Source organism: Miniopterus schreibersii, assembly GCF_964146895.1.
Source record: "Miniopterus schreibersii genome assembly, chromosome: 20".
Lineage (NCBI taxonomy): Eukaryota > Metazoa > Chordata > Mammalia > Chiroptera > Miniopteridae > Miniopterus > Miniopterus schreibersii.
In genome coordinates, this window is record NC_138122.1 from 12,304,587 (window position 1) to 12,326,430 (window position 21,844).

A 21,844-nucleotide genomic window follows, 5' to 3' on the forward strand; every position below is an offset into this window, starting at 1 on the left:
AGGATAGAAAGTGAGGAGCCAGGAGCCCTGGCCTTCGCCGTGCTGTACACGGGGCTTCAGGAAGCCCCGGGGCAGCTCCACAGACACCCCAGCCCCATCTACAGGCTCGAGGACACACCTGGGCTCGCGACAGCTGGCTGGGTGGGTATGTGTCCTGCCTTTTTCATTGTGAGGTGTAACAATCTTGCAGAAAAGTGCACAGAACAAGTTTGCAGACTGCTGTATTATCACAGAGTGGACACCTGTGTAACCACTCGCAGCAGGAAGCCGAGCACTGCCAGCCCTGCTCTCTGCCCTGTCCCCGGGAGGCAGCCTCTCATGCCTTGCTTGTGTTTACCATCTGAACGTGCATCTCCAAAAGGCAAAGACTCACCCTGGCCAGTTTGGGTCAGTGGTTAGAGTGTCAGACTGGGGACTGAAGGGTCCCAGTTTGATTCCAGCAAAGGGCGTGTGCCTCTGTTGCAAGCCTGATCCCCGGCCCTGGTGTAGGCGCGGGCAGGAGGCAGCCAATCGATGTGTCTCTCACATATCAGTATTTCTCTCTCTCCCTTCCATTCTCTCTGAAAAACTATGGAAAGGGTATCCCCAGGTAAGGATTGGAAAAAAAAATTAAAAGGCAAAGGCTCATTTTGTCGGGTTTTTTTCCCCGTGACTTAAAAAAGTGGAGTCATAAGAACAGCTTCTTGTGTGTCTGACTTTTTCCCTCGGCTCTGTCTTTGTGAGATCCACCGAGGCGCGTGCTGCTGCAGCTCACTGTGCAGGCTTCTCTGGGTGGTGTCCCTGGAAGTGTGTACCCAGATGACATATGCTACTGTGGGTGGAGATCTGAGTTGTCCACTTGGGCCTGCTGTGGGTAAGGTGGAAGAAGGCTCTCGGCTAGGTCTCCTGGTGCCAGACGCACACGTGTCTGCAGGGCGGATCCCGTGCCCACAGGTAGAACGTTCTGTTCGCGCACATTGGGCTGCTCGGGAGCACCAGGCTGCACTCATCCCAGTGCAGCAAGCGCCCCCAGCCCCCCATTGCCACCTGGGGCCAAGGAGCTTCTGGGCATGGCTATCCCTGTGTGAGAGTCATCAGGGGTGATGGGCATCAGGCCAGGAGAGAATGTGTACAGTGTTAGCAATTAGGGGACGGGTGAAGGAGGTATGGGAGGTCTTCCTCCTGTTCTCACAACTGTTCTGTGAATTTGAAACAAATTCAAAATAAAAAGCTACTTAAAAACAGGCCAGTCCTTTGCTTACAGCACGACTGCCGTCTTGACTGTGAGGCAGATGCCCTCCATGTGCGAGCATGTCTCTCTTGTATTGGGCTCTGGTTCGTCCTTGTGTCAAGGACACTGCCACGTCTGTCTCTCTCGCATCTATCTGTGCAGTCAGCCTGTTCCTGAGGAGTGTGGTGTGGTTCTTAGCCCTCCAAACGTTCCAGCGTTTTAACATCAGCCCGGCGGGTTCTCCAGAGGAGTGGAGATTTGGACAGGGCCTGAGCTGCTGTCGGTCAGCCTGGGGAAAGCAGTCATCTGCGCAGCACTCGCGTTCGCAGCATGGGTGGAGGCCTCCGTCTGCAGTGATCCTGGGATGCCCATCAGAGTGTTCAGGACTGGGTGTCATGGACACGGGCTCACATGTGAATGCCAGGGCTGAGAAGACTTCCTCGGCTGAGGTGCCCCAGCCTGATGACCTGGAGCTAGCCGCGGCCTCTCTGGAAAATGGCCCCTGCCTTCCTTTGGCCTCCGGTTGGCCACAGCATGCTGACATTTGTCCAGGTGGGATGTGCAGACCTCTCATCTGGGAGGCTCATGGACTGTCTCTATTCTTGGTTTTGGCAGTCAGGGCCGAGACCTGAAGATGTGCCTATGGGACCTGGCGGAGGGCAGAAACGCTGTTGTGGACTCCGTGAGCCTGGAGAGCGTGGGCTTCTGCAAGGGCTCCATCCTGGCCATGGGTCAGGAGCGCTGGATGCTGGCTGTGCCCGGGAGAGGCAACGATGAGGTGAGCGCTGGCCCACACAACCCCTCACTCATGAGTCACCGGAGGCTGTTTCCCCTCCATGGGCACTCTCATCCTTAGCACCTGGTTGCAGGAACACTATGCTCTGCAAGGACCCCAGGGGACTGTGGGGCAGGTCCAGGTCTTTCTGCTGGATCGTAGCTCCAGGGCCCTCAGATGGGCCTTCACCTGGTCTCCTGTGAGATGGCCCTTATGGTGAGAGTCAGGAAGGAGGCCCAGAGGGGTGACTGGTGTCTCTGGGAGGACCGGGCACCCAGCACGGTGCAAATGGATGAGTGGAGTGTCAAGGCCTGAGGCCATCAGTATTGGAGGAGAGATCGCCAGACAGATCCACAAGGACTTAGGAGCAGGCACTTGTACAGGGAAGTCCCCAGCAGACCAGCAGGAGACAGTGGAAGACAGACCAAGGCCCTAGTGAAGTTGAACTAGGTCTGGGAGCCAGGGCAGCAGGGGAGGGGTAGCCTTCTGGGAAGCAGAACTGGACCCTGGTGCGACAGACCACGGGTAGGGCTGGGGCCTGGAGGGTAAGGGCTCGCACTGGGTGGCGATCGCAGTATGGAGAGACACAAGTGAGCAGGGGAGCATCAGGATGGAGCTGGAGAGTGGGGTGGGTGTGACAGCCTCAGAGGTCGCCGTCAGATGGTGCTTATGCCAGAGTGGCCAACAATGGTTGGTGGTGGCAAGGACAGGTCAGGCTGCACAGTGGTGTCCATAGCCCAGAGACAGAAGAGGAAGAATCCCCCAATGGAAGCAGTGCCCAGCATGTGGGGCAGATTTTGGAAAGCCTGGGAGAGGAGGAGGGTGTGGCTGGAGGCACCAGTTCTTGGGGGAGCTGAAGGGAAATGGGAGAAGAAACCCATGAGCAGTGATTGGATGGCCTGGAGAGTGTGGGGTCCCGCTGCGGGTCAGGGTGGGTGGTGGGCAGGGAGGGGGTAACCTGCCTACCGCCCACTCCTGCGTTCTCGCAGAGTCTGCATGGCAGGCAGCGCCGGGCAGGGACCTGAGGCCTATGCACATGGGGAGGTTTGGCCCCCGCCCAAGAAGAGCCGTTTGTCTTAAAGCAGGTTCAGTTCATAAATAATGAGATAGGAACAGGCATTTATTTGTTCATGATTGCATTTAAATCACCAATTAGGAGCTACATACACTTTTCTTGCCAATTTGCCAAAAACCTGTTAAAACTTTTATTAATGGGAAAGGAGAGAGGTGCGCTTCCTCCAGGAGGGCAGGAGCCGGGCAGCCCAGCCTTCCTCCTGTGCCGCACACGCAGAGACCGGCCTGCGGGCCCAGCCAGCTCTCCCACCAAGGCCAGGGGGCTGGGTGCTGTCTTCCACCTCTGCCACCCCAGGACTTCAGACTGGTCTCGTCCCTCCTCCTGCCATCACCCTCTGCCCCACAACTCCTCTCCCAGGCCTCATCGCTCAGACCACTTATGCCTTCTGCTCGAGGCTGTCTTAACTGACCTCCTGGCTTCCATCTCTGGCAGCATCTGTGTTTTTCAGGAGCAGCCAGTCCAGGGACCTCGCACATCCTGGGAAAATGGTTATTTTCCATGCTCCCACCTGGAATCTGCCTGGACTAGGCCCTGGAAAAGCATTGCTGGCCTGTGCCCAGACAATGCCGGGGGAGGACATGCTCCTGCCCCACTTGGCTGTCTGGGTGGCCACGCTTGCTCAAACCAACATTTTTCCTTCTGGAAATAAAAGTTGCAGTTGAGTGCCAGGTAGAAAGCTCTCCAGTGTCTGCAGGAAGCTCTGAGCACAGGCTACTGTGCCTGCCCTGGTTCCTGGGCCACTGCTCCTTGCTCTCCCTCTCCCTCACTCCTTTCCCCTCGCTCCCTCCCGCAGCGCCTAGCTCAGGCCATGGGTCTGCCCTGTCCCCTGAAGACCTTCTCCTCACAACCAGAGAAAACTGGCTGGGTGACTCACCCCCTTGTTTTTGTGACCTTCCTCACTGCCCACCAGAGGGATCTTCCTGAGCCCAAAGACCAGAATGGGGCATCCCTCATTGACCCGTGGGCCTGTGTGCCCGGCCATCCAGGGTGCAGACCTGTGCAGACTGTGTCCAGCGACATCGGCTTCCTCAGACTTCCCTCTCCCTGTGGCTTCTCCTTCCCCCTCCAGCCACTCGGCACCTTGAAACCAGCCTGTCCTCCTGATATGGTGACAAAAGGAACGGATCTCATTTTAAGAAATCTGAATAATTCAGGAAATAGAACAGTGCACAGGAAAGGAAATAAAGTGTCCTGCCTCCTGCAGCTTGGTCTGTGTCTTTCCAGACCATCCCCTCCCGGCACAGCTGTGGGCCTACTCGCTTGGACTCTGAGGGGACCCTACCACTCGGCCACAGCCTGCTGCTCTGCACCTGTACAGGGTCGAGGTGCACGAGGCGTGGGGACTGAGAAGAGCGTCTCCCTGCCTTAGGTGAGCGGTCCTGGCTGGATGCTTTACCTGCCTCCGTTGTCGGCAACAGTTCTCGGGGGATGAGCCTGTGCCTAGTTGATGTCACTCACTACAGAGAACAGAAGGCTCCGAGAGCCCTCTCTCCTTTCGGTGTGGGTTTCTTTTTCCCACTGTGTCTTGGTTGTCACACATTGTCTTATATTTCTTTTCATTTTGCTAGAGCTTCTCCTCAAGCATCTTGACTGTTCCAGGGTCCCTTTTTTGACCACCTTTTATGTCATGCAGTAACACGGTTCATGTCACTTTGATTCTTTTCTGTCTCCTTCGTGGGCAGTGAGGGCCGATCCACCTGTGTAGATGCTGTCCCAATGGTGATGGGGAGCCTTTGTGCTTGTATGTCTGCATGTGTGAGTGGGTGTGTGTTTGTGTGCATGCGTGTGTATGCACACTGTGCACACCTGGCAGGGACCCCAGGACTCAGCCTTCCTAGCAGTGCTGGTGCTGGGATGCTTTGCAGGTTTCTGTTGAGAGCCCTGCCCAGAGCTCACCCACACACCCAGCCCAAGCATAGAGACAGACATGGGGCATGTTGCAGGGCCTCGAACCCGAGAGGACCAGACCATGAGGCCAGCTTTCCACCCTGCCTACAGCTGCCCTCGGGCATGGCACCCAGCACACGTGTGGCAGAACTGGAACTCAGACCTGGGGTTTAACTCTGGGGCTCAGGCCCATTCTGTGTGTGTTAGTGAGAGCTCAGCCATACTTGTACAACTCAAGTTCACTCCTAGTTCTCCCCGATGGGGGTTCTGTGTTCTGGGTATCAGGCAGTAGGCCAGCTGTCCCCTCAACGTCCTCAACTCCTCTGGAACTCAGACTCATTGTCTGCAAAACAGAGAGTGCCTCCATGTCGGTGAGGGGTGACATGCGGCTCCACAGGGGCTGCACGCTGTTGCTGTGACATTGGTGGAGCTGCTCTCGCCAGTGGATGGGGAGCTAAGGGCTGGCAGAACCCCCCACCATGGAGCAGTAGACCTGCATCTCATAGGATCCCCTCTCTTCTTCCAAGCCCTGCAGGAGTGGCACCCTTGTCCCTGCATGGCAGATGAGGGAGCTGAGGCATAAGGGATGCAGATGACTGGGAGCCCAGTTCCAGTCTGTGGGGCCCCTGAGTTTGCTCCTTGTGCCTGCTCCTAGTGGCTTTGTCTGTCCGCTGCTGAGGATGTGGGGCAGAGCCTGGCCCAACTTGGTGGACAGGCCCGAGTGTGAGCTGTCTGTGCCAGGCAGTGAGGCACATCTGCCAGTCTAGTTCAGGTGACACAATACAGCCACAACACCCAGGGTAGAGGCATGGAACACTGGCGACAGCCAGGCTCTAAGCAGAGCTTCCCATGTCGTATGTTATGGTTATTTCCTAGGTTGGGTGAAGGGTCCCCAAGTGATCCCTGTGCAAGTCTTTGTACCATTTGGTATGCTGAGAGTGCAGAGTCGTTCACATGTAAAACCCATGGCAGGAAAGGGAAGCAGGCAGAGGTCGGGAGAATGGGCGAGCCAAGGAAGTGCTTAGTGAGCCAGGCCTCCTGCTCAGCAAGGAGGTAAAATTGGGGAGAGGCTGGAGGCAGCAGCTGGGCAAGAATGCTACTTAGAGGGACATGCCGGTCACTCTGGAATGACGCCATGCACATTGTTTCACCAGGCTTGTAGCACTCGAGCCCACGAACCTGTGCGGCCTAATTAGGAGGCTGGGCTCCCAGGTTCCTACTGGGAGCAGACAGAAACTCGCAGCAGTCTTAGCTAATCGCCTTAAAAGTCTCTTGTTTGTATAGAACAGACTCGACTTGGCGCCGGCCCAAATCAACTTGTTTTCTTACTGTCAGATTCAGATTCTGGAGATGCCATCCAAGACGTCAGTGTGCACCCTGAAGCCAGAGGCAGATGCCAAGCCAGGCATGCCCATGTGCCTGGAGCTGTGGCAGGTAAGGCCCAGTGCACGCCAGCCACGCCCTGCCAGCCACGCCCGCCGGGCTGTGAATCATGGCCCATTCAGGATTTTGTTTGTCGGCAAACCAACAGGGCAATTAGCCCCCTGGGAGAACATGTGCACCCACTTCCACAGCAGCCTGTACCTGGCATCCCCTGCCACCCTCCAGCTGCTTCAAGGGATGCTCCTGCAAACTGCCCCAGGGCAGGCCTGGCTTCTGCTATTCTCTGCAGGCTGGGCTGGGGGAAAGGGGCACCCCACACACAGTGCAGTGAAGGGGGACAGCTGGGTTAGCTGAGCTGGCCCCCTCCCAGAGAAGGACTCTTCTCTCCTGTCCTCGGCCTACTCACCTTTACCAGAGGCCCTGGCTCTCCTTGAGGCTCAGCCTCTCAGTCCCCCAGAGGTCAACACTGGCTCACAGTATGTGTACCCACTCCTTGGGTCTCTCATGTTTGGGACAGCAAAGCAAATGGTGTGGTGTGTTCACTTAGAAAGAATCCCGGGCAGTGTCTTGGCCATTGCAGAAACTGGTAAGCAGGTCACTGACCAGTGTCCATCTCCTCTGTTCAGTTTACCAGCACCTTCTGAGGGCCGCCCCGTACCGGTCTGGGATCAGGAGCAGGTGATTCCGGCCTTGTGCCTCAGTGATTGTTTGAGCTCTTTCCTAAAAGTTAGACCAGCCCTGGCCGGTCTGGCTTAGTGGTTAGAGCATCGGCCTGCAGACTGAAGCGCCCTGGGTTCGATTCTGACGGGCTTGATCCCTCGCCCTGGTCCGGGCACGTGCAGGAGGCAACCAGTCGGTGTGTCTCTCTCACATGGATGTTTCTCTCTCTCTCTCTCTCTCTCTCTCTCTCTCTCTTCTACTCTCTCTGAAAAAGCAATGGAAACACTATCCTCGGGTAAGGATAAAAAAAAAAAAAAAGACCAGATGGGCTCAGGCAGTTTGGAGATGTTTATATGACCAACAGGGTTCATGGGGACAGGCATCCCCAGAGACCCTGCCCCAAGCCTTTGCCCCTCTAAGGACCAGAAAGCTCCCCTCCTGTTGTTCCTTAAGCGGTAACTTTCCCGTTGGAATGTGGGGTCTCTGTGTCGCTGCTGCTGCAGTGGCTCAGAGAAGCCCGTGGGGTGAGGAGGTGAGGCTCCGAGGCTCACCTGGGTGACGAAGCTCCTGGCGCCAGCAGGCTTGTGGCAGACGTTTGGTGGGAAATACCCTGGAGGCCAAGCCGCTGTCGGCGAGGTGTGGTGCTCACAGGCCCCGGGGCAGGACGTCAGGGGCTACATCCGCTCATACTCCACTCCCTGGAAACGCTGTCATTGCGTAATCATGTAAAAATTCCAGCAGAAAAATGTGTAGAAATGTGATGTACAAACTTGTTAAGGTAATTAATATAGTTGACAGAAGAACAAATCGCGTTTTTGTTAGTTGATATGGATCCAACACAAAAGGAAAGCCTATGTTAATCTTAAATGTCCCTTTTTTCTCTCCAAACTTGAAGGTCCAGGTTACAGTTTATTGACCTGAGTGTGGCAGAGTGGCCTGAAGTGGCGTTTTTTTCTGAAGCTTTCAGATTAGTTTTGATTTGTTCCTCAGGGAGTCTGACCTGGGATGATGATTATCACATAAACGTCAGGATCAGAACCAAGCCTCAGGCAGTTATTCACACCAGTCTCCAGAGCTATGGGCCCCACCCGAGTTGGGGGCTCCCCACAGGACCTCAATGTGCTGCATGTGGGGCCTGCCTGCTGGGGTCCCTCCGAGTCAGCACGGAGCAAATCCTCGTAGTAACTCCAGGTCCTCACCCCATGGAGGTCAGCCTGGCACTATGGGTATAGCCACCAAAGGCCTGTGGCCATAGGAGCACTGTCCTACCTGCGGTCTGTCACTGAGGGGGCCATAGGCACCCAGCATGTTAGGAGAGGCCTTCAGTGCAGGTGGGAAGTAGAGGCCAGGGGTCAGCATTTGGGCTCCCTTGGCAACTGCTGGGTGAGTCCCTGCAGGCCAGTCTGGCTTCCCTGGGTCAGTGGTTGTAGCCCCTGAACTAGTTGAGGTGCTCAGAACCCAGAGGCCACAGGCATCATCATGGGCGTGGGCTATGGAGACTGACCAGAAAAAACTGTCAGCAATGTCAGGAGCCCTGGACATGGGGAAAATGTGCCCAAGCGGGGCAGGAGGCAGGCTGGCCAAAGCAGCATGGACCGTGACACATCAGAGCACTGTCCCAAAGGGAACAGACTCAAGTGGGCCCCAGATGAGTCCCTCACAGCTGGCCACCATGGTGGGGTCGAGCAGGTGTGGTCTCAGGGTTGGTATGAGTTCCTGGTTGGGGTTCAGTGTGCCCAGGCTGTTCTCACCTGGCCCTCACCCTGCCTCAGGTCTAGATATGGTCACTCATGGGGGAGGCCCTATCTAGAGAGGCATAGCTGTCTTTAAGCAGCTGCCCGAGCTGAGGCCAGACCATTTCTTAAAGCACTCTGTACTTCAGAAACAAGTGGTATAAGTAATTTTATACCAAAGGAACCAAAATGGAGCTCTTCCCTGTTATAAAACTACAGGGGAAGCACACAAACACTGTCAGGGATTCTGTTGGGAAGCCTGTACCTCAGCTCCTCCCAGCCTCCGCTCCTCAGTGGTGGAAGTCACCAGGCACTGGGCACAAGCAGGTAGGGGGCACTGTGCGGCCCCTTGGGGATCAGAGGCAGGGAGCGGGGCGGAGCAGTCAGCTTGCAGGACCCCAGGGAGGGGCACAGGATGCCAGAGGCCCCCTCCCAGGAGCTCCACTCACTTCCTTAGACTCTTCCTTTCTGTTTTTATTTGTGTGAACACATTATCACAGAAGAAATGATTGTACGAGCATTTTCAGGGATAAGCGGGAAGTGTCCACCAGCCCAGCTCTGGTCTGGAAGAGTATGCTGTGGCTGTATATAGTTCTCAGTGGTTGTGTCCCTTGTCCCCTGGCAAGGGGACATCTCCTCCAGATCAAAGAGCGGGTCTGCGTCAGGCTCCCCCTGGCTGCCATCACACTGGGCCCCCGTGACATACACTACACTTACCACAGCCTCTGTTTTCCTTCTGATGCACGGAGAGAGGTCTGCTTCCTGGGCTGAGGATGTGATGTCTACTCATATATACCCTTGTCCTCCAGTTAAACCAGGTCACCTGCCTGGACAAGGGAGGCTTTTTTCTGGGCACTCAGGAACACTGTCAAGAGGCGCTCTGTGCTGTATGTACAGCATCTGGGCACAGAACCCCTCAGTGGGCACAAGTGCCCACACAGCGCATTAACGGGAGCTTCAGCAGGTGGGTGAGGAGGGCCTCTGTGATGCTGTGAGCCCACATCCAGGGAGACCCAGGTGCTCTGCTCAGTGCCAGCCTTGCCTGCCAGCAGGTGACCCAGAAGGCAGTCTCACCGACCAGCCCTCCGGGCCCCCATTCTCACCATTGACCATCCAGGGGCTGACGGCCAGGCCGGGTCAGAGCTCAGTGGAGGGGATGTGCTCAGCTATTTCTCACACTCAGGTGAGGCCAACCCCAGGCAGCTCAGTGGGGACATGCTGAGACAGGTAAAGAGCACGAGGCATCGGCCGGAGTGTGCTGTTTGTCCTGGAGGCAACCTGGGCACCTGTCCTGGAGGCGTTTCCTGTTGGTAGTGTCTGGGGACTGGGCACCAAGCATGGTGTCGCCACTCTCGGTGCCATGGTGACTTGGAATCCTGCAGTGCTCTTCTGGAGTTGATACAGAGGCTAGATAAACGAGGCGTCAGCCCAGGGTGCGGGCCCTCTGACCTGTGCCCTCATTTATCACAATAGCTCAGCGCTGCGGCGGCTCACCCTGCCCAGGGATTGGGGGGGCTTCCGCAGCGACGTTGACAAAGCACAGAAAGTTCATTTTTCATTGACAAAGAGCTCACAATTTTCTTTGGTTGCTGGTTGTAGACAGGTGACTGGCCCCACCAAGTGTGGTTGAGAGCCTCGGGCCTGCAGAAAGGAGCCAGCAGCCCCCTATGATCCTGGCTGGACATGGGCTGGTGAGCAGCGGCATGGCAGTGTTAGGTGGGGGCATGCTAGGCTGCCCCGGACGCTGTGCCCTCCAGTCCCAGTCCCTGGGGTGCCCCAACACCAGCACACGCAGGTCCTGTATTAATGGTATCAGCCATCAAGGGGGTGTGCAGAGCCTCTGAACTGTTATTGCTGAGTGAAGAACATGGGAACAGCTCCCTGGCTGGGCTACCCCCAGGGCCAGCTGGAGAGACAACCCATTTCTAGAGTCCCCTGTCCCCCAAAACGCACCAGGACCCTTCAGGAGCTGACTGCTGTGCTGTTCCCCGCAGGCCGACTCCAGCCCCCACCCGCTTCTCCTGGCCGGCTATGAGGATGGATCAGTGGCCCTGTGGGATGTCTCTGAGCGGAAGGTGTGCAGTCGAATCGCCTGCCACGCAGAGCCCGTCATGGGCCTTGACTTTGACTCCCAGAAGGCCAGGGGCGTCTCAGGCTCTGCGGAGAAGGCGCTGGCTGTCTGGAGCCTGGATGAGCAGCAGGCCCTGCAGGTCAGTGCGCCAGACCCGAGGTGTCATTTATCCTGCTCTGCACTAACAGTCTGATAGGCTGAAACAATATTTAGGCATGAAGAGGAGTTGTTGCAGATCGCTGGCTAATTAATCACTCTGAGGCGGGGTGCAGGCGGGCCTGTCTGTGGGGCCAGCGCAGGAAGAAGGGGGCGTGGGCGTTTGTGAACCGTTCACATGGTTTGGGTTTCTCTCAGACCCTGGGTTAATAGCAGTCACGTCTTGTCCATCTAGAGAAAAGGCATGTAGAGTCCAGGAGTAAGTACGCCAGCCCATTTGCAAAAACTCAGAGGAATTTGGTCAGTAAGGAACTGATTAATCAAAAAACAAAAATAGCCCAATGTGGAGAAATCCACGGAGTCACGCCCCAGTGGCGGTCTGCAAGCAGGCCCCAGGGAGGCTGTTCCTCACGGGCAGCGGGGAAGGGATGTGAGGCCTCAGGGTAGAGTGGGGCGATGCTGAAAACCTTCCCCTAATGTCCCAGTAAACTTTATAATGTCCCAGTGGACTTTTCCATCTAGCATGCTTTGCGGAGCACGTGGGGGCAACTTCTGGGCCTGGGCCTGGTGCTCAGCATGGGTTGGCCTAGCCTACTTGCTCAGTCCTATTTGGGATGGGAGGGATGGAGATTGGCGGTGGGGAGTCTCCTATCCAGGCCTCACTCTGATGCAGGTCCCAGGGGGCTGCAGGCTATGAGGGATGAGATGCTGCTGGGCATGTCCTGTACCTCTCAGCCCCCAGAGGGTCACATAGGTGCACACTGGCTTCTGGGGATGGGTGGGGAGCCCACATTAGCCAGGGAGTCTTGGAAGGCTGAGACTTGACCACAGCCAGCAAGTAGAAGCTCCTTGGAAAGGCAGCTCTGTGAACCCAGCTCTGGGGAAGCAGGACTCCAGGGGTTGCAAGTAGAAGCAGCAGCAGCCTAGCTCCTGACCTCACCTGGGCTCTCATCACTGGAGTGCTGGAGGATAGGTCCTGGGGCTACCTCCTCTGCTGGGCTGTGTGGTCCAGGCTTCCCACCATAGACAGAAGGCTGAAGAAGAGGTGTCTCGGGGCCTCTCTCCAGGTAGGGAAGCCTTGCCAGCAGCCTACCAAGCCTGCCTCACTTTTGCACAGACCAGACCCCACAGCCAGGGGAAGAGGCCCTGTGGGGGGCACTACTGGGCCCCTGAGGCACATGGATGGGGTGAGATGGGCCCCAGGTGAAAATCAGAATATACTGTGGTACCCAGCAGGCATCACCATGCTCTGGCTGCAACCTGGGGGTGTGGCATTGCCACCAGGTCATTCCCAAGAGGAACAGAAGGACAGCAGGGGGGGTAGGAGGGCGTGCCCAAGAGAGCAGTGACATAAAGATCTGAGGACAGGCACTGAGGTTGGGTAGACTGAGACTGGGAGGTGCCCTTTCATGTTACAGCTAAAGGGGCCACTGGCATCCCAAAAAGAATAGTCCTGTTGGAACTTCTTTGGCATCACCTCTCCCAGTGTCCAACCATCCCTCCATCCTTCTGTCAGCCCAGGGAGCCCAAGGAGGCTCCGAAGGAAGAGGGGTCAGATAGGCCTCCATTGGGGCCAGGCCAGGCAGTGGGGGCTGAGCTTCTCATGTCTTCATCCAGGAGAAAGGCTCTTGTGGACCTGCTGGGGGGTGGGAGTGAAAGGTCATCTTTAGAAGCTGGAGTGGAGCCGTTCTGGTGCTGTGTCTTCACGTGCTGGGTCCTCAGCAGCAGAGTCAGCCCTACTGGGTGCCAGTCCTCCCCACCTCCATGGGTGCCAGGGTTCTCCTTCATACCCTTCCGTCCTGCTCCTCAAGCCCCATAGAGACCCACTCACTGGAGTCCAGTACTCCACCCCACTGTGCCTTGAACTTCATCAGCCTGACTTCTCAAAGAGCTGAAGACTGGGGTGGCTTCCCTGAGAACCCTGCCCAGGCTGCAGCGCTCCCAGGTGCCAGGAATGGGCCCTCCTGCCGACCTGGCTCAGATCTGCCTGGTCTCTCCTGGCTCCTTCGGAAAACAGCTGCTGGAACTTAAGACTTAAATTTATGGGGCATGTTCCAGTCCAGAGATGAACTTTTACTCTACTGATGAATTGAAAAGTTAAAGCAGAGGGTATTATTAATGAATTGGAAAGTTATAGCAGAAGGGGAGCAGGCTCTGCAGAATGAGAGTGGTTGGTGGGATGGCAGTGCCTCGCCCGGCCTTGCTCAGCAGGAGAGGGCTCCTCCTGCTGAGCATGGCCACCTCACCCAAAGACAACTGGGCATCACCTTCAAAGTTGGTTCAGCCCAGAAGCCCTGGAGACTTTCAGACTGTGCAGTGCAGGCCTCTGAGGAGGAAGCATCTGGAGGCCTCATCATCCACGGGCATCCTTGCCCCGGCTGCCCTCGGTGTGCTGTGCCCAGCCCTGCAGCGAGCTGCCCACCGGCCCACAAGCCACGTGGGCACAGATGTGCCTCACCTCTCGGCCTGCTGCTGAAGTCTCTAATGAGCCCAAATCAATCTCTCCCAGGCGGGCGCTGGGCGCGGAGACGCAGATGAGGTTTCCCGCAGCAGAGCGTGGGTAATGGGAACCAGATGGCGGCCGCGCTGCGTGCACATTCCTGGCACCTGAGGTCATGCGCAGTGAGAGCCACTGGTGGCCAGGGATCCTTCCCCAAGGGGCCTGGTCCAGGACAGGTTTGGCCAGGAGCTAGGGTGGTGGCTAGGAGCTCTCAGTTACCCCTGTCAGGATACTGCGGCCTTGAGGGCATGCTGCGAAGCTGGCTGCTCACCTGCCTCCCCGAGGTGGCTTTCCAGACTGCCACCAGGAGCTTGGGCCTCAGCTGTCCTCAGACACAGGTGGTGCACAGACCTGCTCCTTCCTCCCACACTTGGGGCAGGGCCCACGGCCTTGAAGCAGGGGCTGATTTACGGCCAGCAATATTTTTAGGCCTTTAAATAATAATGAGGCCCCCCCACCCCAGCCAGCCAGGACTGGGAAGCAGACTAACACTCTCCCCCCTCACTGTGCCTGAGGCTGGCCAGGTGTCCCTGCTGCATGGCCACTGCCCTCCCTCTCCACAGCCTTTTGGGGGGCTTCTCTCTAAAGTGTTGGCATTAGGACATGTGGGGCAGGTTCGGGGGAACCCTGACTTTATAACTAGAGAAAAGAGAACTATGGGCACAACCCAGCCTATTGCACACATCTCAGGAACACAGAATGGGGGTCTGGCCATGTTCATGTGAACACTCCTGATAGGACTCCTCTTCCTTAGGAACATGAGCCCCAGCACAGGGACGGGGCTCTTCCTGTTCAGGTCCCCGTGAGACTTCCATTGCCTCTTTTCATTGCCTGCCAGAGAGCCGGCCTGTGCTGTAGGCTCCTGCCTCGCTGCTGCTGTATTTCCAGGTGGAGCTGCAAGGGCGGCAGGTGGGGTGAGTCTCATAGCTGACCCCTGGGCAGCACTGGGTATCTCAGCCCGTCCCGGGTGGCACAGCCGCTGTGGAGGTGTGAGAAAGCTAGCTGGCTCAGGAACGAAGTTCATAGGAGAGGAGAGGATGGGGGACATGCCAGGCTGGTGTGGCTCAGCAGATGAGCAGCAACCTAGGATCCAGGAGATCACGGTTCGATTCCCGGTCAGGGCACATGCCCGGGTCGCGGGCTTGATCCCAGTTGGCGTGCAGGAGGCAGCCAGTCAATGACTCATCATTGATGTTTCTCTCTCTCTCTCGCCCTCTCCCTTCCTCTCTCTGAAATCAATAAAGACGTATTTAAAAAAAAAAAAAAGGGATGGGGGACAGCGATGGTCAGTTTCTCAAGCGTGTTCCAACGGCCAGTGCTCTGTCCGTGCGCGTTGCGAGGGGCTTGGGCAGATGCACGGCGCCGCAAGCGGGTAAACTTGTGGAGTTGGCCTCCTCGCTCTGCACAGCGGTGCCGCCCCATGGCCCTGCTCCAGCGTGTGCCCGTCTTGGCAGCCGGTGTGTGGCGCCGGGAGCGCAGGGCATGCTGAGTGGAAGCAGGAGCCACCGCAAGCATCCTGGACATGCTGCTGGTTGGACGGGGAGAGCTGCGTTTGCTGTGTGGTTTGGTAGATTCTCATTGTCAGGTTAGGTTCTCTTCACTCTTGGCGGGGAAAGAATCTGGATCATGAGATGTTGCTGGGACGTCAGGCTCGTGGCTCTTCTCAAATCTGTTAATTTAGTGAATTCTGTTGTTCGATTTTTAATAACATTAAAACAATTGTATAGTGCTAAAATACCCCGCTACATAGCATGTCCTCTGAGGGGCCTGGTGGTTTCAGGGTCGTCTATCAGTAGACTGAGCTGGAGCCCCTCTTGCGTCACCTCACACTGCTTATTGTATCGGTGTGTCCTTCTCCACGGATCTCAGGACACATGACAGGGGTCTGTTTCTTGAGTGGCTGTGGGCCAGTCCTTGCCTGTACCTGTGGGGCAGCGTGTTCTCTGTAGGGAAGGCCTGATTTCATTCTGGGACTACTTTACATGTCCTGATTTTTTTTGGTTAGTTTTATTTTTCTAGGAATTTGTCTGTAGGCATAAAAATCTTGAAGGTATTTTCATATTGACTTTTTTGTCGTTTGTAACGATTGCGTGCATTTCCGGCGTGTTTGCAGATCAGTTGGTCTGTGTGGATCTGTCCCCCTTCTACCCCAGCACTTCTGCTCTGCTCTCTGCCTGCCGCCCTCCCGCGCTCCCTGGGCTGCTCCGTTGCTGACTCGAGCTGGGTGCGTGACGCGCTCGTTCCCGGCCTCCCTTTCGCACAGCAGCTGAAGTCTGCGTCCCACATTGTACGATGTCGCCGTCTTCATCACCACTCACTCTGGGCGGACCTGATTTTTATTTGTTCTCTGACTGCTGAGCTGATTAGAGTGTTTTTATGTTTCCAAATGTTGGATTCCCCCCCCCCAGTTATTTTTTTATTTTTCAATTTCTAACTTAATTCCATTGTGGTCGGCGAAGAAGGTCTGAATGATATCAGCTCTTTGAAATGTGGAGGCCAGTCCAGTTTCATAAGTGTTCCACATGTGCTTGAAAAGGGGGTGCTCCTCACGGCTAGACGCACGGCTGTACCTGGGCACGCATCCCCTGTGCCTGTGACCCGGGGGTCCCGCGAGGGGTCAGGCGGAACCTCGCTGCCGCACATCTTGCCAGCGTTCCCGCATCCTGTGCATTTTTGCTTTCTGCATTTCGAAGCTGGTTTATGAACACAGAACGCTGATCTGCCTGGGGAACTGGGCCTTTTCTTTAGTCCCCATAATCATCTCTGGAAAGGATTTTTTGCCTAAAAGCCAATTGCGCCAACTGTTAACATGGCTCAGGCCAGACTTCTGGTTACTGCGCCCTTTTGTAGCTTTTATCTTTTCACTCCCTCGCCTCCACCTTCCTTGGGTTGTAGCTGTCTCCGCGCAGAGCCCGTTTCGCACCCAGGCTGCGACTCCTCGTTCCTGTTTGGTGCTGTGGACGTGGCCGGCGTTTTTTATCTCAGGCCCTCCTTTCCAGAAGCTGAGGGGCCGTCCTCCAGGAACCCTTCAGGGGCCTCTGAGTGTGAGCCCGCACACTGGCGGTGCCCGCAGCTGCAGGAGCTCCTCTGGGTTCCTGCCGCCCCGCCGGCCTGCGGAGGAGTCGGCCTCCCGTCTAGTCGCCAGCCTCTGCGGGTCTGTCCCACACATTCTGATTTATTGTTTCTTCATTTTTATTCAGTTGAAAATTCTTTCTATTTTCCCTTGTGATTTCTTCTTTGATCCAGTGGTTCCTTAGAAGTATATTATTTAATTTCCAAATATTTGTTGAATTTGTGGATATCTTTAATCTAGTTTAATTCTGCTGTCAGTGGAGGTGCCCTGTACAATGTCAGTATGCAGATATTTATTGAGGCTTGTGTTTCGGCCCAGCACATGGTGTATCTTGGTGAAAGCGCATGTGTTCTGCAGTTGTTGGGCGGAGTGTTCTGTCAGCCCGACTTAGATCGAGGTGCTCGGTAGTGCTGTTCAGGTCTTCAGTACCCTTACCCATCTTTTGTCTGGTTTTCTACCACTTACTGAGTGAGGTCTTAGAGTCTCTGAGTGTGTTTGTGGACGTGCCTATTTCTCCCTTCAGTTCTCTCAGTTTTGCTTCATGAAATTTAAAGCTCTGCCATTAGGACTGTAAGCATTTAAGATGGTTACCACATCCTGCTGGATGGTCATTTTATGAAATGTTCTCCATATCTTTTGTAACATCCTTTGTCCTGGTGCAGCTTTGTCTTATACTGTGATATGAGCTTTCTTATGTTTCCTCTTTGACTGATACATCTCTCTTTTACTCTTGACCTGTTTTGACCTCTTTTTATTTAAAAGCATCTTTTGTGGTCTTGCTTTTTTGTCCTTTGCGACAATCTCTGCCTTTTAATTGGGGTATTTAGTCTGTTTGCACTTAATATAATTAGTGATGTGTCTGGCGGTAAGTCTACCATCTTGGTATTTGTTTTCCACCTGTCACTTCTGGTTTTGACTCTCTTTTACTCCTTTCCTGCCTTCTTGTGTATTAATCAAATATTTATTTTTCAGTATTTCATTCCATTTCCTCTCTTGGCTCCTTTACTATACAGCTCTTGTCTACTTGGTATTGTCGCACTGCCCATCATGTGTCACAGCCCTGCACCAGCAGGATTTCATCACCCATCCTCCCACACTTTCTGTTATGCTGGTGTATATTTTACTTTCACAGTCACTATAAACTCCATCTTACAATGTTAATGGTTTTGTGTTAAAACATCAGTTGTTATTTCTTAAAACTTACAGGAAATAAAAAACATAGTATTTTATATTTACTCAACTGCTACCATTTCTGGTGCTCTTCCTATAGATCTGAGTTTCTATCAGTTTTATTTCCCTTTAGCTGGAAGAACATCCTTTAGCATTTCTTGTAGTGTAGTTCCACTGACAAAAAGCTTTCTAGCTTTTTTTTTTTAATCAGAAAAATGTCTTTATTTCACCCTCCTTTTTATTTTATTATTACTTCCTTTTAATCCTTACCCAAGGATACGTTTACTGATTTTAGAGAGGGAGGAAGTGGGAGAGAGAAAGAGAGAGAAACATCGGTGTAAGAGAGGAACATCAATCGGCTGCCTCCCATACGAGCTCCGACCAGGGATCAAAACCCGCAACCTAGGTGCCCTGACTGGGAATCGAGCCACAACCTTTTAGTGTGCAGGACGATGCTCTGATCAACTGAGCCACCCGGCCAGGGCTCACCCTCCTTTTTAAAGACTTCTGCCTATAGAGTTTAGGGATGATAGTTTTGTTTTTCTTCTCATACTTGAAGCTGTTGTTCCATTGTCTTCTGGCCTCCATTGTTTCTGATGAGAACTAATCATATCTTACTTCCCACACGTTGTCTGTCTCATTCCATGGCTGCTTTCAAGATTTTCTTTTCATCTGTTGTTGTCAGTAGTTTGACTCTCCTGGGACTTCTGTAAGTTAGACAGTTTGATGTTGTCCCATAGGTTCCTAGGGCTCTGTTCAGTTTTCTTCAATCTTTTCTCTTTCTCTTCTTCAGTTGGATAATACCTATTGATGTGTCTTCTTGTTTACTGATTTTTAAAAAAAGTAATTTTCAATCTGCTGTTGAGCCTATCCTATAAATTTTTCATTTCAGTTTTGATCTTTTAGTTCCACATTTTCTGTTATGGTTCTTTATTATATGTGTGTGTGACTTTTTTTTTAAGAGCAGTTTTAGGCTCACAGCAAAATTGAGAAGGTACAGACATATCCCATATACCCCCTGCCCCACAGCCTTCCCCACTGTCAACATCTCCAACAGAGTTTGTCACAACTTTTGATGGACCTACACTGACACAGCATCACTCTGAGTTTATACTTTACATTCTGTTCACTCTTGGTGTACATTCTGTGGATTTGGACACATGTGTCCACCATTTTGGCATCACACAGTGTATTTTCACTGCCCTAAAAATCATCTGTGCTCCACCTATTCATCCCTCTCTCCCCACTACCCCTGATAACCACTGATCCTTTTACTGTCTCCAAAGTTTTGCCTTTTCCAGAATGTCATATTGTTGGAATCATATAGTACATAGCCTTTTCAGATTGGCTTACTTCACTTAATAATATCCATTTAAGTTCCCTCCGTGTCTTCTCATGGTTTGATAGCTCATTTCTTTTTAGTGCTGAATAATATTTCATTGTCTGTATGTACCACAGTTTATCCATTCACCTACTGAAAATCATTGTGGTTTGTAGTAATAAGCTTTATTTTTTTCACATAGCATAAAGTATATTTTTAGGCAGGATTGCATTAAGATCCAGTAGTTTTAAACAGTGTTACCAAATAACCGTATAAATCCCAACGCAGCAAAGGCAAACAATCTTCATAGCACACTTTCACCTCACTGAAGTTGAAGCTGCTCCTTGCGTATATTTTTCCACTTTGTTAGTGTTTTCATTATGTGGCTTTAATCAAATAAAAAAAGGTTTTGATTTCTTCCACAGTTCACAGTTTTTTGATGAGGCATTTTTTGGAAATCAAATAACTCAGGGATGTTTTGAATAACCAAAGGCTCTTCGGTAGATGAGGTCTCTCAATGCAACTGCAGTAAATACACATGTACATCCTTAGCTGTATTATCAGAAGGAAGATGGTTTTCTTGTTCCCACAATTCACTAATTGTTGTTTTAAAATCTGAATATTTCCATCATTTATAATTTTCATTTTGGGTGATAGTTCTGACCACCACCTTTTTATGACTGCTTAGAGCCAGTTTAAACCAACTATCATATATTCTTAAATTTTGCTTTTAAGTGGTGACTTTACTAGAGACAACAAGTTAACACAGCAGCCAAGTGAGATGTATTGTTTCTCTTCCTGTAAACTGTTGGTGAGTACCCCACTCCAAGGTCTTCTATCCTCACCAAGTAAGCTACAAATTCACTTATACTTACTTCCCTTTTTCCAGAAAGTTAAAGCTGTGTTCAATCCAAATTCCTGCTTGTGTCATTGTTTCATGGTCCTGAGAAACCTCAGAAAAAAATAAAAACACTGTGTTTTGATGATGGGCTTTCTGTCTGTGAAGCACCAGAATCACTGGAGTTAAGCAACTGTGTTCGACCCTCGTGGTATAATATCTCGGGCAGGTGGCCTGCACAAGCCAGTTTATTTCCTTTATTTGCCATGTCCCAGCCCCAGCTTTAGGGGACTGTAACAAGAATTTGGAAAAGGGTGATGAACTTTTCTGTGGTACATCACCTTACGTAGGTTACCTGGGCTAGTCACAGCTTCTCCAGCTGTTCCGTTTACATAAATAGCTAGAAATCTTTAGATTTCTTAACCTCCTTCATGTTCTTATTAGTGAAATTAAAGATCCTTTTTTTAGGAAGATCAGTGGAATGATCCTCAGTATTATTACAAAAGTTTCATTTTTAACATTGTACGTTTCAGGTGTCATAATCTTTTGAATACCAGGCACCTCAGCCCGGCCCAGGCGCTAGTGAAACTGCGCCCGGAAGCCCAGAGAGTCCCTTGGCTCCTGGGTGAACCCCACTCAGGGCCATTCAAATGCAGTTGTCTGCAACTTATTTTAATAGAAAAATAAATCAGTTCCTCTTCCCCTGGGGACAAATGTGATGGGTGTGTTAATTTCATTAACTATAATGCAGCCAACAAGAAAAATGAATAAAATCAGCTTTATGCAGCTTAAACACTGACATTTGAAACAAATCATTATTGCATTAGCTGTCACACTGGTAACTCTAGAATCTAAGCGAAAATGTATTATGGATGTTTTTATAAACCTTTGCAAATGCACTGATAAAATAATTTATAATCATTTGAAAACATGGCTGGGTCCTGGTGAATATTTTCTCTCCTCTAAATAAGGGTCCCCTGTTATCCCCTGCACGTTTTACACCCCTGTGCCATCCCCAACCCTACCCCCTCATCTTTCAGGGTGGAGACAATGGAGGCTCACTTTAAACAAACCTGATGAGCATGGGGTCGCTCTTTCATTCTGGCCTGACCCTGCTCCTGAGGTGGAAGATTTGGTGCAGTGACAGACTCGTGTGAAATACGCATCCGGTCAGAGGGGACCCCAGAGGCTGGTGCTGCCAAGCCCTGAGTGCACCCAGCCTCCCCTCTGTCTCCTCAAGTGGGAGGAGGGCTTCATTGACGTGTAGGGCCACCTTTGCTCTGCTCAGGAAGCCAGAGAGCCAGGGACCTGGAACACGTGCTTTCTGAAATGCAGTGAAGATTCTGCAAAATAAACCTGGTTAGGAAGTTCACCAGACTGGCGCTCCTTCTCAGTGCATAACGCTTCCAGGGGGCATGTGAGTCTTCAGTCTGTACTCTGTCTGACCATCTGTCTCTTGGTTCTGAGATGCGCTGTGCAGAGACCTGCGTCGCGCTACTGAAGCCCCTGCAGGGTGGCAGCTGCTAGCTCTTCCCCAGCCTGGAGCTGGAGAGGGAACCCTTTGGCCTGAGCCTGGCAGCTGACGGCAAGCTGGAGACAGGCCTCGACTCCGTATTCCTGGGGCAGGCACTAGGCAGGGGGTCTTCATGGAGGCAGGGGCACAGCAGCTGAGGGGGGGAGCGGGCCATGACACCCCTGTACCTTGCTCCTGTGTCTGCCCGCATTAGCCCAGGGTGGCTTTGCAGGAGCCACATGATGCTGCTGAGCAGAGGCAGGACCCCCCAACCCCCTCCCCCTCCCAGGTGCATAGTGTCCTAAGGCCGGGAGCATCTTTTCATGTGCTTATTTGCCCTCTGTGTATCTTCTTTGGTGAGGTTAAGGTCTATTAAGGTCTTTGACCCATTTTTTAATGAGGTTGTTTGTTTTCTTATTGCTCAGTTTTAAGAGTTGTTTGTATATTTTGGATAACACCATCCTTTATCACATGTGTCT

General features: G+C 52.9%; 1 protein-coding gene and 1 pseudogene across 6 annotated transcripts in view; one reads left to right on the forward strand and one right to left on the reverse strand.

Moving 5' to 3' along the window:
• GNB1L (G protein subunit beta 1 like) overlaps positions 1 to 21,844 on the forward strand; it is a 55,973-nt gene that overhangs the window by 28,790 nt on the left and 5,339 nt on the right. For all 5 annotated transcript variants that reach the window (XM_081123600.1, XM_081123598.1, XM_081123597.1 and 2 more), the window contains 3 exons: positions 1,826 to 1,988; positions 6,283 to 6,381; positions 10,718 to 10,933. In XM_081123600.1, coding sequence (XP_080979726.1) covers positions 1,826 to 1,988; positions 6,283 to 6,381; positions 10,718 to 10,933 — 478 coding nt within the window. The remainder of the gene's footprint in view (positions 1 to 1,825; positions 1,989 to 6,282; positions 6,382 to 10,717; positions 10,934 to 21,844) is intronic.
• On the reverse strand, positions 19,529 to 20,392 carry LOC308549728 (KATNB1-like protein 1 pseudogene; annotated as a pseudogene). The gene has a single exon. The product of its transcript is annotated as a KATNB1-like protein 1 pseudogene (transcript).